Source organism: Rhipicephalus microplus, chromosome X (genome assembly GCF_043290135.1).
Source record: "Rhipicephalus microplus isolate Deutch F79 chromosome X, USDA_Rmic, whole genome shotgun sequence".
NCBI lineage: Eukaryota > Metazoa > Arthropoda > Arachnida > Ixodida > Ixodidae > Rhipicephalus > Rhipicephalus microplus.
Window position 1 is genome coordinate 466,270,196 of NC_134710.1, and position 12,756 is coordinate 466,282,951.

General features: G+C 46.4%; 1 protein-coding gene across 1 annotated transcript in view; it reads right to left on the reverse strand.

Moving 5' to 3' along the window:
- The window catches only part of LOC119161771 (retinol dehydrogenase 7), a 35,969-nt gene that overhangs the window by 22,187 nt on the left and 1,026 nt on the right, over positions 1 to 12,756 (reverse strand). Inside the window, exon 3 of the mRNA XM_037414286.1 lies at positions 9,462 to 9,668. Within this exon, the coding sequence (XP_037270183.1) occupies positions 9,462 to 9,668 (207 nt within the window). The remainder of the gene's footprint in view (positions 1 to 9,461; positions 9,669 to 12,756) is intronic.

A 12,756-nucleotide genomic window follows, 5' to 3' on the forward strand; every position in this document is an offset into this window, starting at 1 on the left:
CTTCGTAGTTGCTGTAGGATATCCTTTCAGGCACAGCAATTCCGGGTAAAGCGTCTTAACATCTTTACCTGACGATGGTTTCCGCGGAGTCCTTGAAGGCAAAACTGCAGCGTTGATAGCGCGGCGCTTTTCTTCTGTGGTAATTTCGCCTGTCCGGTAGATATTGAGGTGAAGTGCACTGATGACTGGACGTGAAAGCAGTAGTTCATACGGAACTCCGTCGAGTACCAGTGCTTGCGCAGTGACAGTGTTGCCGAGACACGATACGGTTATACAAGTCCATTTATCGTGAACATCTCGTCTTCCATCGTATCCGTGTACTTCTACTGGTCTTCCCTCTTTTACTTTCGCCCTCTCAACAATATTTGCGTTAATAACCATGACGCTTGCTCCACTATCAACTAACGCACTCCGTTCCTTTCCATCCACAAAAACAGATATGTACAATAAACTTGCATGAGACAAATAAACAGCTTCTCTTGATGTCGTCGGGTGGAAGCCGAGACCCTCTCTATTTAGTTTTTTGTTACGTGATCTAGCTCTTCGCCATGGTCTGAGCCTCCCTGGGTGGTCAAAAAGGATACGGGTGTTGCGGTAGGTCTCCAGCTTGCAAGCGGTCGTCGTTCCTCAGCTCGTGTGGCCCCGGTATTCCTCGCAGCAGGTGTCATGGGTTGACGCTGGGTTCCTAGGTCCTGGAGGTAGACGTTTCGCATTCCCTGCAGAAGTTCTTCCACCGTCTTGGGTCCTATTTGTATTTGCTTCTGGAGGTCCGGACTTGAACCATGAATGATAAGTGGAACCACAGACGTCTCAGGCAAAGATGAGTCCGCCAGCTGTAGCAAGCGCCTTTTCTCATAAAAATAGCTGAGTGCAGATCCAGACCTGTATTTGAACGTGATTGCTTTGTCCCATAGCAACACCTTGTTCTCGCTGAAGGAGCTCAGAAAGCTTGCTTTCCACTCTATCCATTGTTTGTTGCTGTGAGCGTTGAGACGCCATTCGTACCAACTCTTTGCTATGCCCGATAGGAATAGTCGCATGTTTTTGACTTTATCTTCGTTGTTGTGCTAGTAGTTTTCATTGCATGCATACTCGTAAGACGTGAGCCAGGACTCGGGACTACTATGCTCTCCATCAAACATGTCTGGCTTCATGTGTTCGCGACTCAGTCTGCTTAGTCTTTCGGTCACGTTTACAAGCAAGTGCATTAAATCATTTTGCTGCCTATTCTGTTCTTGGTGCAGTTCAACAAACTTGTTGATCAGCTCGACGGAACTCTCAGGCGAAGCAGTGGTAGCAGGCTTCGCGTCGTTTCTTACTGGAGTCAGCACAAAATTCTCATAATCCTGAAGTTTCATGTTGATCCTCATCGTTCTTTTAGCAAGTAAATGGTCTGGAGTGAGCTTCATTTTAGTGCTTATATAGGAAACAAATGTGTCAGTGCTCACTGCTTCCGGAAGTGCTAGTCCCTCTTCATCTTGAGGCGTTGCGGTCAAGATCCGGATGCCACTGCGTTGATTTGCTCCAAAGGGGAAGTCCATCCACATCTTAAATGTCCACACAGAAAGTATACGTGGCTGCGCCAATTGGTAATATTACACAGCAATAGACCTGGGTGTCAGCCATCTTCTTTATTTCTAACCTCTTCTTCCTCCTCGTCTCCCTCCAACTCTGCCAAACGTCCACGTACATCTATCTATCTATCTATCTATCTATCTATCTATCTATCTATCTATCTATCTATCTATCTATCTATCTATCTATCTATGACTTTAAGCTCTCCTGGCTGTTTCGGTAATGATATCAATACCAAAATTGGTATGGCATAACATGACTTTATGAGAAGCCCAAGTGGCTAATTACAACATGAAAATCAAAAGATGTATGTCATGAATGTCATGATTTACATTTCATGGTGTTGCTGCCCTTACGGTGGTTTTGTACACATGACATGTTGACTAATTAATATAGTATGACATGTCTGCATAGCGAGCACAAGCGGAAGACCCTAACGTGAAAATCATGACATGCGGGACTACATCATGACTACCTGCCACACTCATGATGCGCTCGCGGCCGTTTCGCTAGGTTCGCCTATACTAAATTTGGTATCACGGGACGTGAATGGAAGATGAAGGTATGTGACTGGCGCAAACATGATAATCATGAGACGCGTTTCATGTAACAACATTACTACATTCCACGCTCATGTGCTCGCGGCCATATTGCTAGCTTCGCATATACCAAATTTAGTATTACGGGACGTCAATAGACAACGAAGGTAAATGACACGTTTAAAGATGATAATCATGATATGCGTGTCATGTTACACATGCTAAGCTCTCAGAATTTAGGGGCTGTCTTGATAGCTACATGTATATCAAATTGGCATCCCATGACGTGAATAGAGGAGGAAGGTAAACTACACGTCCAAACATGATAATCACGATACGGGTGTCATGTAAATATGACTACTAGCTACACTCATAGCATGCTCGCGGCCGTTTTGTTAGCTCCACATATACCAAATTTGGTATCACGTGACGTGAATAGATGACAAAGGTGAATGACAAATCCAAATATGTTAATCAAGTCGTGCGCGTCATGTAAAACATGACCACATGCTATGCTCATAGGGCGCTCGCGGCTGTTTCGCTAGCTCCACATATAGCAAATTTGCTATCACATGACGTCAATAGAGTATGATGGTAAATGACACGTCGAGGGAAGATAATCATGATATGGGAGTTATGTAAAACATGACTACATGCTACGCTCATAGGGTGCTTGTGGCTGTGTCACTCGCTCCACATTTACCAAATTTGGTATCACATGACGTCAATATACGACGAAGGTAAATGACACGTCCAAACATGACAAACATGACATGGAACTCATGTACGGCATAATTTACGTCTGCCTCAGAACGTTGCACTGATTTTAAAGTGGCATATCAACCTTCCTCATTTGTGCTTCGCATATCTTCGATACCCACTGTACGTGGGATCTGCCAATTTTTTTCTATGTAAATGTAAATATTCCACAGGCGTCTGTCTGGTTGGGTATGTAAACTGGGAAACGATTTAAGTGGGTAATGAATCCGCACCGAATTTCTATGGACTACAAAAAATTCACAAGCCTGACGTGTCCTCCGACCGATTGTAGACTCACTTCTTCTCCATGCCGAGCCCTTTCAAATTTTCTACACCACATCTTCGCCCCCCTAACCCGGAAGACACAAACGCATGTCCGTGACTCCAGCCACTTCGTGCAGCTAGCGTCAGAGATGAACATCGACGATCACGAATGCGTGGTCTTGTTCTACGTCGATTCATTGTTCACCAGCGTGCCAGAGCCCTTAGCTGTGTCCTCTGCCCGTGCTGCACTTGAGGGTGACGCATGCCTGAGTGAAAGGACTCCTTTGGCTGTTGGCAAGCTCTGCTGTCTACTTGAATTCTACCTGGCTAGTACATGCTTCTGCTACAAAGAAACACTTTTCAGGCAGAACATTGGAACTGCGATGGGAGATTCCATCTCCGTCATGATGGCAAACTTAAACATGGAGTTTATAGAAGAGAAAGTACTCAGCTCCTTCTCGCCGCGACACAAACTTTTTCTTCGTTATTGGACGATTGCTTTTGCGTCATGAAGACATCTGAAATGGAGAACTTCAGACAGCATCTACATTCCGTCCACCCAACCATACAATTCACGGCTGAGTGTGAAAGCGACCACAGACTGCCCTTTCTGGACGTCCAGGTGGCGCAACGGCTTGGAGTTCTCCAAGCGCAATAGAGAACTCCAAGCGCCACGGCTTGGAGTTCTCCGTTCACAGGAGGCCACCCCACACCGGCCACTACCATCAATATGATTATTGTCATCCCGCCTGCCACAAGGCCTCGGTTGTGAGCACGTTACTCCAGAGAGGCAAGAACATATATATGCTCCTATGACACGGAGTGAAAGAAAGCAGGTGATCGCGTAATTGCGGACCTCAGAAAAAACGGATACCCAAAAAACTTCATGCGAGGCGCCACCCGCCGCGCAGAGCAACGGAGGATACAAAACCCCAATCAGCATTAACTGGCAGCCCTCCGAAATGCGTACCAGTCGCATACATCGAAGGAAACAACAAGATGTTGGCACGGGTCTTCAAAAAAGAAGGGGTTCGCATCGCGCACGTGTCTTCATGTACGCTGGGCCACCTCCTCCCCCGACGAAAAAAAGCAGCCAACAATGGACAGGACCGCCGGTGTCATTTACCAAATCCCGTGCACCGAGTGCCGTTCTTCGTATACTGGCAAGACAAAAAACCTATCGTAACGACTCAAACAACACGCCAACGACGTCCGGAAGCTATGCGAAGAGCGCAGCGCTGTCGCCAAGCACTTCGAGACGTTTGACCACCAGATAAATTTCGACGCAACGACCATCCTTGAAAACGAGACTAACCCCCGAATGCAGAGATGTTACTTGGCTCGCGACTTGAACTTAACTTGAGCAAGTCGGCGCGAAGCAAGCAGCGGACTTCAAAACGCCCAAGTCAGCCTTCGCGTTTCATAGATGCTCAGGCTGTCTTGCTTGGTCAAGTCAAGAACGAGCTTCAAAGCAGAAACACGCTGCTCGCCTGCTAACGAGGGTAATTATAACTATAAAAACGAAGGGCCACAAGCATATTCTTGCCATTTTACGGCTAACGAGCGGCACGTGGTGCCTGCCACCACAGCGATGCGCAGTGTTGCTTCTGTAAAGCGTTCGTTGCCCGCTGGTTTTAGTGGCCACCCAAATGCGGTGCGTTTCTCCACGGTTGCTTGTTTGGAGGCGAAACAAGCATCGCGTTGGGTTCTTTCGTCGTTTTTTTTTTTTCTCAATCGAACGCCATGGCATGTATTTGTGCTGACTTGGCTCACGAGGTGACGCGATTTTGACGGTATTTGTTTTTGTGTTAGCCAGTGTGCATGCCTGTTATGGGCTAGGTCGCAGTTATTATGAAAAAAAAAAACAAGTTCTGGGAACAAATTTGATTCGTATCCTTTTGTTGAGCTTGGTAAACAAGAGAAAAAGTGGGGGTCAGGACATTACCCTCAGCAGAATTCTGTCTCGCGGGGTGCAGCAATGTATCGCTGCATGATGGTGACGCGGATAAAAAAACCCGTGATAGGGGCACCTCTTTTTTATGTGTGTGTAATTTTACGTAGCGTTGTGCTACAAGCGATGCCTTTCTGAGCGAGAAACAGCGCCCTAGACGGGACGAAAGAATAGACGAGGCACTCGGACACAGCATCGAGTAATTTTTTTTTTTTTTACCGAAAGAGACGGAAAATGTCGTCGTGTTATAGAAAAACAGAAATAGCCTTTGCGGTTACGGAACACTTCGGCGTTGTCGACACCGGGGCTATTAATACGCACGTGTGTGTAGTCGACACCACCTGTAACGCAAGGGAACTCGGCCACTTCGTAACAGTCCGCCGGGTGCAGAAAGCGCACCAGCATCGCGTACAGGTGCTTTGCGATGAGTAGCGTAACTTTTCCGACTGCACGGCACACTGTCGACTACGGAATGCGGACGAAATTTCCGGTGACTGGTTGGAATGTGCCAGCGCTGTAAAACCTGAGAGCCATCAGTAGCTGTAACACTGGATGCACGGGCTGTCTTCAGTTGTCCCCACTTTCACGGAGCGGCCACATAACGAGAAGCTGCCCCACGGCGTTCTTCATGAATCTGTACCTAGCGTGGAATTGTTGCTCGTCGTACAACTCCATCGGATTTCCTTGGTCACGTAAAGCGGTTCCAAGAATCTTCGGCAGGCAGTGCGCCTCAAAAAATGCTACGCTTATGGCGAGGCAAGCTAACTCAAAAGCGGCCACCTTTCACGCGACGTCCATTCGAGAGGTGGCCATGTTGCAATAACGCGTCAAGTCGCTTTCAAGCAAGCCCCGCAGCTGACTTGAAACTTGTCCTGACTTCGACCGAGCCAAGTCGCCTTCAAGTCATCCGGAAGTTCGAGAACGATTTATGGCGACCGGCAAGACTGTCTTGAGTCAAGAACGAGTCAAGTACTAGTCAAGTAACATCTCTGCATTCGGGGGTAACTGGCAGAGAAGGTTACTACTCGAGTTTCGATATGTACATCGAACAGCCTAAAACATCAACCGTTCTCTCGGAAGCCTTCCCCCGTTGTATACACATGGGCTACGCTCCGTGGCATAACAGGAGATATATTGATAGAGAGAAAGAGAGAGAGAAGGGGCGTTAACCACCCTACGAGTGCTTTGAAGATGCCGCTGCAACGTAGCTCCAGTACCCTTCGAGGAAGAAACAAAGTCGGTTCTGAAACGTCGCTTTACGCATCTTCACGTACTTTTTTGTTGGAGTGTAAAGTTTAAATCGTTTCCCAGTTTCCTAGAGCTTTGTTACGTTGCTATACAAGCCCCGCCACGGTGGTCTAGTGGCTAAGGTACTCGGCTGCTGACCCGCAGGTCACGGGATCAAATCCCGGCTGTGGCGGCTGCATTTCCTATGGAGGCGGAAATGTTGTAGGCCCGTGTACTCAGACTTGGGTGTACGTTAAAGAACCTTAGGTGGTCAAAATTTCCGGAGCCCTCCACTATGGCTTCTCTCATAATCATATAGTGGTTTTGGGACGTTAAACCCCACAAATCAATCAATCAATTACGTTGCTATACAAATAAGTAATAGCGTCCATCATTATCTAGCTTAATCATGCATCATTTTTTTGAAGAACGCACTTGTTGCTGACTGGTTTCAGCGGCATGCATGGTTAGATGGAAATGCTCAAATTATCAGAGTAACCATATTGGCTGTAATTGAATTGAATGTAACGTGGGGTAAATATAATATCGAAGCCGTGCTTTATGTTCTTGCTCCTTTTTAAGGCCAATTAGGGGAAGATAATAATGAACGCTGGCATTTTTCTTACGGCAATGTCGTTTATTCAGCAGTCAATTTTTTGAAGCTATCTGTGGTAGATTTATAATTAAGAAAGTCATTAACGAGCCACTGATTGCAGCATAATCGGTGACGTAGTTTTTATATGTAGCAGAAACAATACCTCTGTTTAGGCAAGTTCGTTCACCATTTTTTCAGAAACATTAGTGCTCTTTTGTATTTATTTAAGCAGGATGTACGTGTGTTGCTTGGTTGGTTGGTTTTTGGAAGAGTGGCTCAACCCACCGCGTGGGATTGGATGCGAAACGTGCGGCAGTAGCGCAGGTGTAAGCAGTACAGCTGGCGCGTGTCGCTGTCCCATTCAGCTTCGTCTTCTTGTCCACCATGATTCGCTAATAGGAGCTCGCCCAATCTCTATTTTGCCGGGGAAGAAAAACTGTGGTTCAATGCTTCACCAGCCTACCCTAGATATGAATATTATGCAAACCGAACGCAGCTCAAGCTTACAAGTGGTATTATGCATTAAATGTTGATTATATGTGGAGTTTAACGTCTCAAAACCACCTTATGATTAGAGAGACGCCGTAGTGGAGGGCTCCTGAAATGCTAACCACCTGGGGTTCTTTGACATGCACCCAAATCTTAGCACATGGACCTACAGCATTCCCGCTTCATGCATTAAATTTTCAGGTGTAATTGCCTAAACTTAGCTGAATCAATCAATCAATAAACAAAACTTCTTCAATCAATCAATTTTACTGAGTAGATATCTTACCGCATGTCATAAGACTCATAACACTGTTCCAAAAAAAAGATGTAAATATAACCACAAGTTATTGAAGGAACTCTACCTTCAACATCATATATGTCACAAGGTAAGCCATTCTACGGTGAGCAAAATAGCGTAGAATTCACAGGCAGACTACACACATACGCAATGGGTGGCATTTCATAACAATGCTCATAATGCCACAATGAATGTGGTTGTACTGGTGATCATGGGAGTGTTTCTTCAATACTTTGGTCCTGAGAGCCATGGCGCTTTCAAAAAAGTCACAGTCTTGCCGCAGAGGCGAAACAATGAACGTGATAGCAACAAATTAGAAAGTCACGCGCAAAATGACCACCACATCGAAACGTGCCCCGCGTTTTTTACGCACAAATGACGCATGAAACGTAACCTCAGGCCCCGCCGCGGTGGTATAGTGGCTAAGGTACTCGGCTGCTGACCCGCAGGTCGCGGGATCGAATCCCGGCTGTGGCGGCTGCATTTCCGATGGAGGCGGAAATGTTGTAGGCCCGTGTGCTCAGATTTGGGTGCACGTTAAAGAACCCCAGGTGGTCGAAATTTCCGGAGCCCTCCACCACGGCGTCTCTCATCAAATGGTAGTTTTGGGACGTTAAACCCCACATATCAATCAAAAGTAATCTCAGGTACAGATAAGTGCGAACAATCGTCTCAGTTGTTACTTCGCTGTGTCTGAAAAGCGCACTCTTTTTGCAAATGTAGATAGTGGAACGGTTGCAGCGACTTTTGTGTGCTAGGTAACTAAAACAGAATCATTCCGGTAAACGCCGAACGCCAGCCAAGACGTACAATCCTTCCTATCGCGAGATAAGGACGCTCGAGGAGCGTCGATCCCCTGCTCTTTGCGGGGCAAAGTACTCGTGGGAGATCAGAGAGTATTGCCGCGTCGTGACGATGTTGCTACGCACGCTCATTGCACCATCTTGCTGATAATGCCGGAATCAAGATAATCCCCCCCTTCCGAGATGCCCGTCAGCAGCGGTAAGTGGTAGATATAGATAGCTTGCCGTTTGAATATTGAAGGACGTGATCCTTGGGGGCTCAGTGTGAATGCCTGGTGCTTACGAATCAGAGGACCCAAGTTCGTTTCCGTGCACCGGAATCGTTTTTCTGGATTTTTTTCTTGAATTTTCACACACACACACACACACACACACACACACACACACACACACACACACACACACACACACACACACACACACACACACACACACACATATATATATAGGAAAAAAGTGTATACCTAAGGGCTCGTTTTTCCGTGTTTTGACACAATATTAATGAGATCTAACAGACAATAATGCCAAGGAATGTATTGGAGAAGTTAATAGAACCGATGTAATGTAAATGGGAAGAAAAAAAAGTGTGTGAAAAAGTAACTTGCCGTAAGCAGGAATCGAACCTACGACCTTCGAATAACGCGTTTGATTACGCGGTCGAGCATCGAACGAAGGCATCGAACGCCATGATTCGCACCATTCGTTCGCACCATTCGTTCGCACCATTCGTTCGAGCATCGAACGAATGCGGACGCAATCATTTGGGATTCCACACCCTCTGGTAGTGGGCGCATGCTGGGATTGCTAGCCGGTTCTCAAGAGGATAGCACTCGAAGTGCCGTTCATGAATGAATAAATCGACGCGTATAAGCTCCTTACAATCCAGATTTGTTCCTCTAAATCGTGTAGCTTAGCTGCCCAATACAAGATTGCCGCAGTTGCCTTGTAAATTGTCACTCACCTGTATTACTGTTGTCTTTGGCGATGACGGCATATGCTTTCTCGATGTCGTCCTCTTTCGTTACGTCCAGGTGTAAGACACATACGTTTGGGACAAGCGTGAGTGTCATGGCTCCGTCGCTCTTGGAACTGAGGCAGCCAGCGTAGACGCGGAAGCCATCCGATGCCAGCCGCTTAGTCAAGAGATGTCCGAATCCAGTGTCGCAGCCTGTCACCGAAAGAACACACGTAGACTTGAATACGTGAACGGCGTTATTAAAAAAACACACGGTGTGGCGCACCATCCACAATAGAAGATTGGCGTGCTGAATGACCACTGTATAAAAAATGGCAGATCCCACGTACAGTGGGAATCGATGATATGCGAAGCATCAATGAGAAATGTTGATATGTCACTTTAAAACCAGCAGAACGTTACGTAGTGGAGGTAAATGATTTCGTACGTGACTTCTGTATCATGATTATCAAGTTTGGATGTGTCGTTTAACTTCATCTATTCACCTCACGTGACACCAAATTGAGTATATGTAAAACTAGCGAAACGGCCGCGAGCACGCTATTAGCGTGGTATGTTGTCATGTTCTTACATGACACGCGTGTCAGGATTATCATGTTTGCACCAGTCCTATATTTTGTCATCCACTGACGTCACGTAACACTAAATTTGGTATATGTGGAGCTAGCAGAATGGCCGCGAGCGCATCATGAAGGGCCCAAAATACTGCAATGTAGCGTTGACGCACGCGCACGCCGGGCACAGCGACGCTACGTCAGCAAAACGCGAGCACTTTATAGTCTGACGCCAGGTGCGACCAGCGCGACCAGCGTCCATCGGCGCGGCCCGACGGCAAGCGGCGCGAAATGCGACATGCTGCATTTCGCGCCGATGCGTTATCCCTACAACTCTGCGTCTCCCTCTTTTCGTGACGGAGGCACGCCGGACGCGCTGAAACGCACATGCGGGAAAACAACGCCACGCGGCGCGCGCCGGCGACTATATGGCAGGACCGGCGCCTGGCGTGGCAACGCCGGTGTGACGCGACGAAATGAACGCCGGCGAGCACGCGCACCGCGTCACGTCCAATTGTATTGGCACCTTGACTGTGGCATGTAGTCATGTTCTCACATGACACGCATATCATAATTATCATATTTGCACCAGTGACATACCTTCGTCATCCGTTGACGTCACGTAATACCAAATTTGGCAAATGTAAAACTAGCGAAACGGCCGCGAGCACATCATGAACGTAGCATGTAGTCATGTCGTTACATGACACGCATCTCGTGATTATCATGTTTGCACTAGTATCATACCTTCGTCATCAATTCATGCCCTGTAGTTGTAGGCCCGTGTGCTCAGATTTGGGTGCACGTTAAAGAACCCCAGGTGGTCGAAATTTCCGGAGCCCTCCACTACAGCGTCTCTCATAATCATATGGTGGTTTTGGGACGTTAAACCCCACATATCAATCAATCAATTCATGCCCTGTAATACCAAATTTGGTATAGGTGAAGCTAGCAAGACGGCCGCCAGCGCATCATGAGCATGGCATGTAGTCAAGTTGTTACAATGCACGCATCTCGTGGTTATCATGTTTGCACCAGTCATATACCTTTGTCATCAATTCACACACTGTAATGCCAAATTTGGTATATGTGACGCTAGCGGAACGGCCGCGAGCGCATCATGAGCGCGGCATGTATTCACGTTGCTACATGACACGCATATTATGATTTTTATGTCAGGGTCTGTTGCTTGTGTTTGCCATGCAATAATGTCATACCATACTAGTTTGGCAACATGCCACGTGAACGAAACTACCGCAAGAGCTGCAGGACCCTGAAATGTAAGTCATGACATTCATGGTATACATGTCATGATTTTCATGTTATGACTAGTAAAATATGTTCTTCATATGGTCATGTTATGTCATACCAAGTTTGGTATTGATACCATTATCGAAACGGCCTGTAGAGCTAAAAGTCGTAGGCGGCTAGATAGATAGATAGATAGATAGATAGATAGATAGATAGATAGATAGATAGATAGATAGATAGATAGATAGATAGATAGATAGATAGATAGATAGATAGATAGATAGATAGATAGATAGATAGATAGATAGATAGATAGATAGATAGATAGATAGATAGATAGATAGATAGATAGATAGATAGATAGATAGATAGATAGATAGATAGATAGATAGATAGATAGATAGATAGATAGATAGATAGATAGATACGTTCAAAGTCACCGAAGTTCGCTTAGAAATGCGTCGCCTTTAAAACAGCAGACAAAAGTTCGTTTTTCTTTCTCGATAAGTCGTAGCCTAATAAAATGACCAGTTCCAAGGCCAAAAGTTTCAATTTTGAGAGGTGTAATCATGAACATTAGACGCGAATACATTCCAACGTACACCTAATGCCTAAGGTTAGCTCACGAGGGTTTATCGCTCAGCTGCCGCCTCGTGCATTGACCACGCGTCTCTTATAATCATATGGTGGTTTTGGGACGTTAAACCCGACATATCAATCAATCAATCATGCATTGACCACGTGCCACACGACGCACTTTGGCAAAAAAGAAAGTGTTCCACACTCAACGCATGCGCTCTTAGAAACTGTAGTAAAAAGGTAGTAACTGGACCCGTTACTACCTCTATTACCCCGTTGCTACATATTGTGGTCATTTCACTACCTCAGTAGTATAACATAGGCAGTATATGTATGTGGTAGTAAATGGTACTACCTGCCAAGTTAGTAATCATTACTGCTTGCGTACGTGCGCATAGAGACGCGCGCAGGGTTCCCCATCGGGGGCTGGGGGGGGGGGGGGGGTGTAAGGGTTCCGTAGGCAGAAATACTTTTTGGGAAGAGGGACTTGCTGAAGGCCTTGAATAAGACTCATTTTTATATTTATTTTCGGTAAAACCCACACAAAACCTTCAAAATTTTGGAAACGGGCCCGAGCCCTGCCCTCCCCCGGCTACGGGGCTGCAGCGAAGTTTTGTAGGAGCGCCCCTTCTACCTTACTATGTCTATGTGTCCAGCACCTTAGGACCCCCCCCCCTCCCCCCATCTTCTAGATAACTAAAGAGGGGACCTCTCCCCCCCCCCCCCCCATGCGCAAGCCTATGCGTGTACACACACGTCCGCTTCTGCCGTGTAAAGGACCCAATGGACATTAAAACTCCCTAATACAACCAAATAAAGTCCGAAACGTCCACGTCCTAAGCATAAGCAGCTGAGGTGAGGTACTCTAATATAAATATATATATATATATATATAT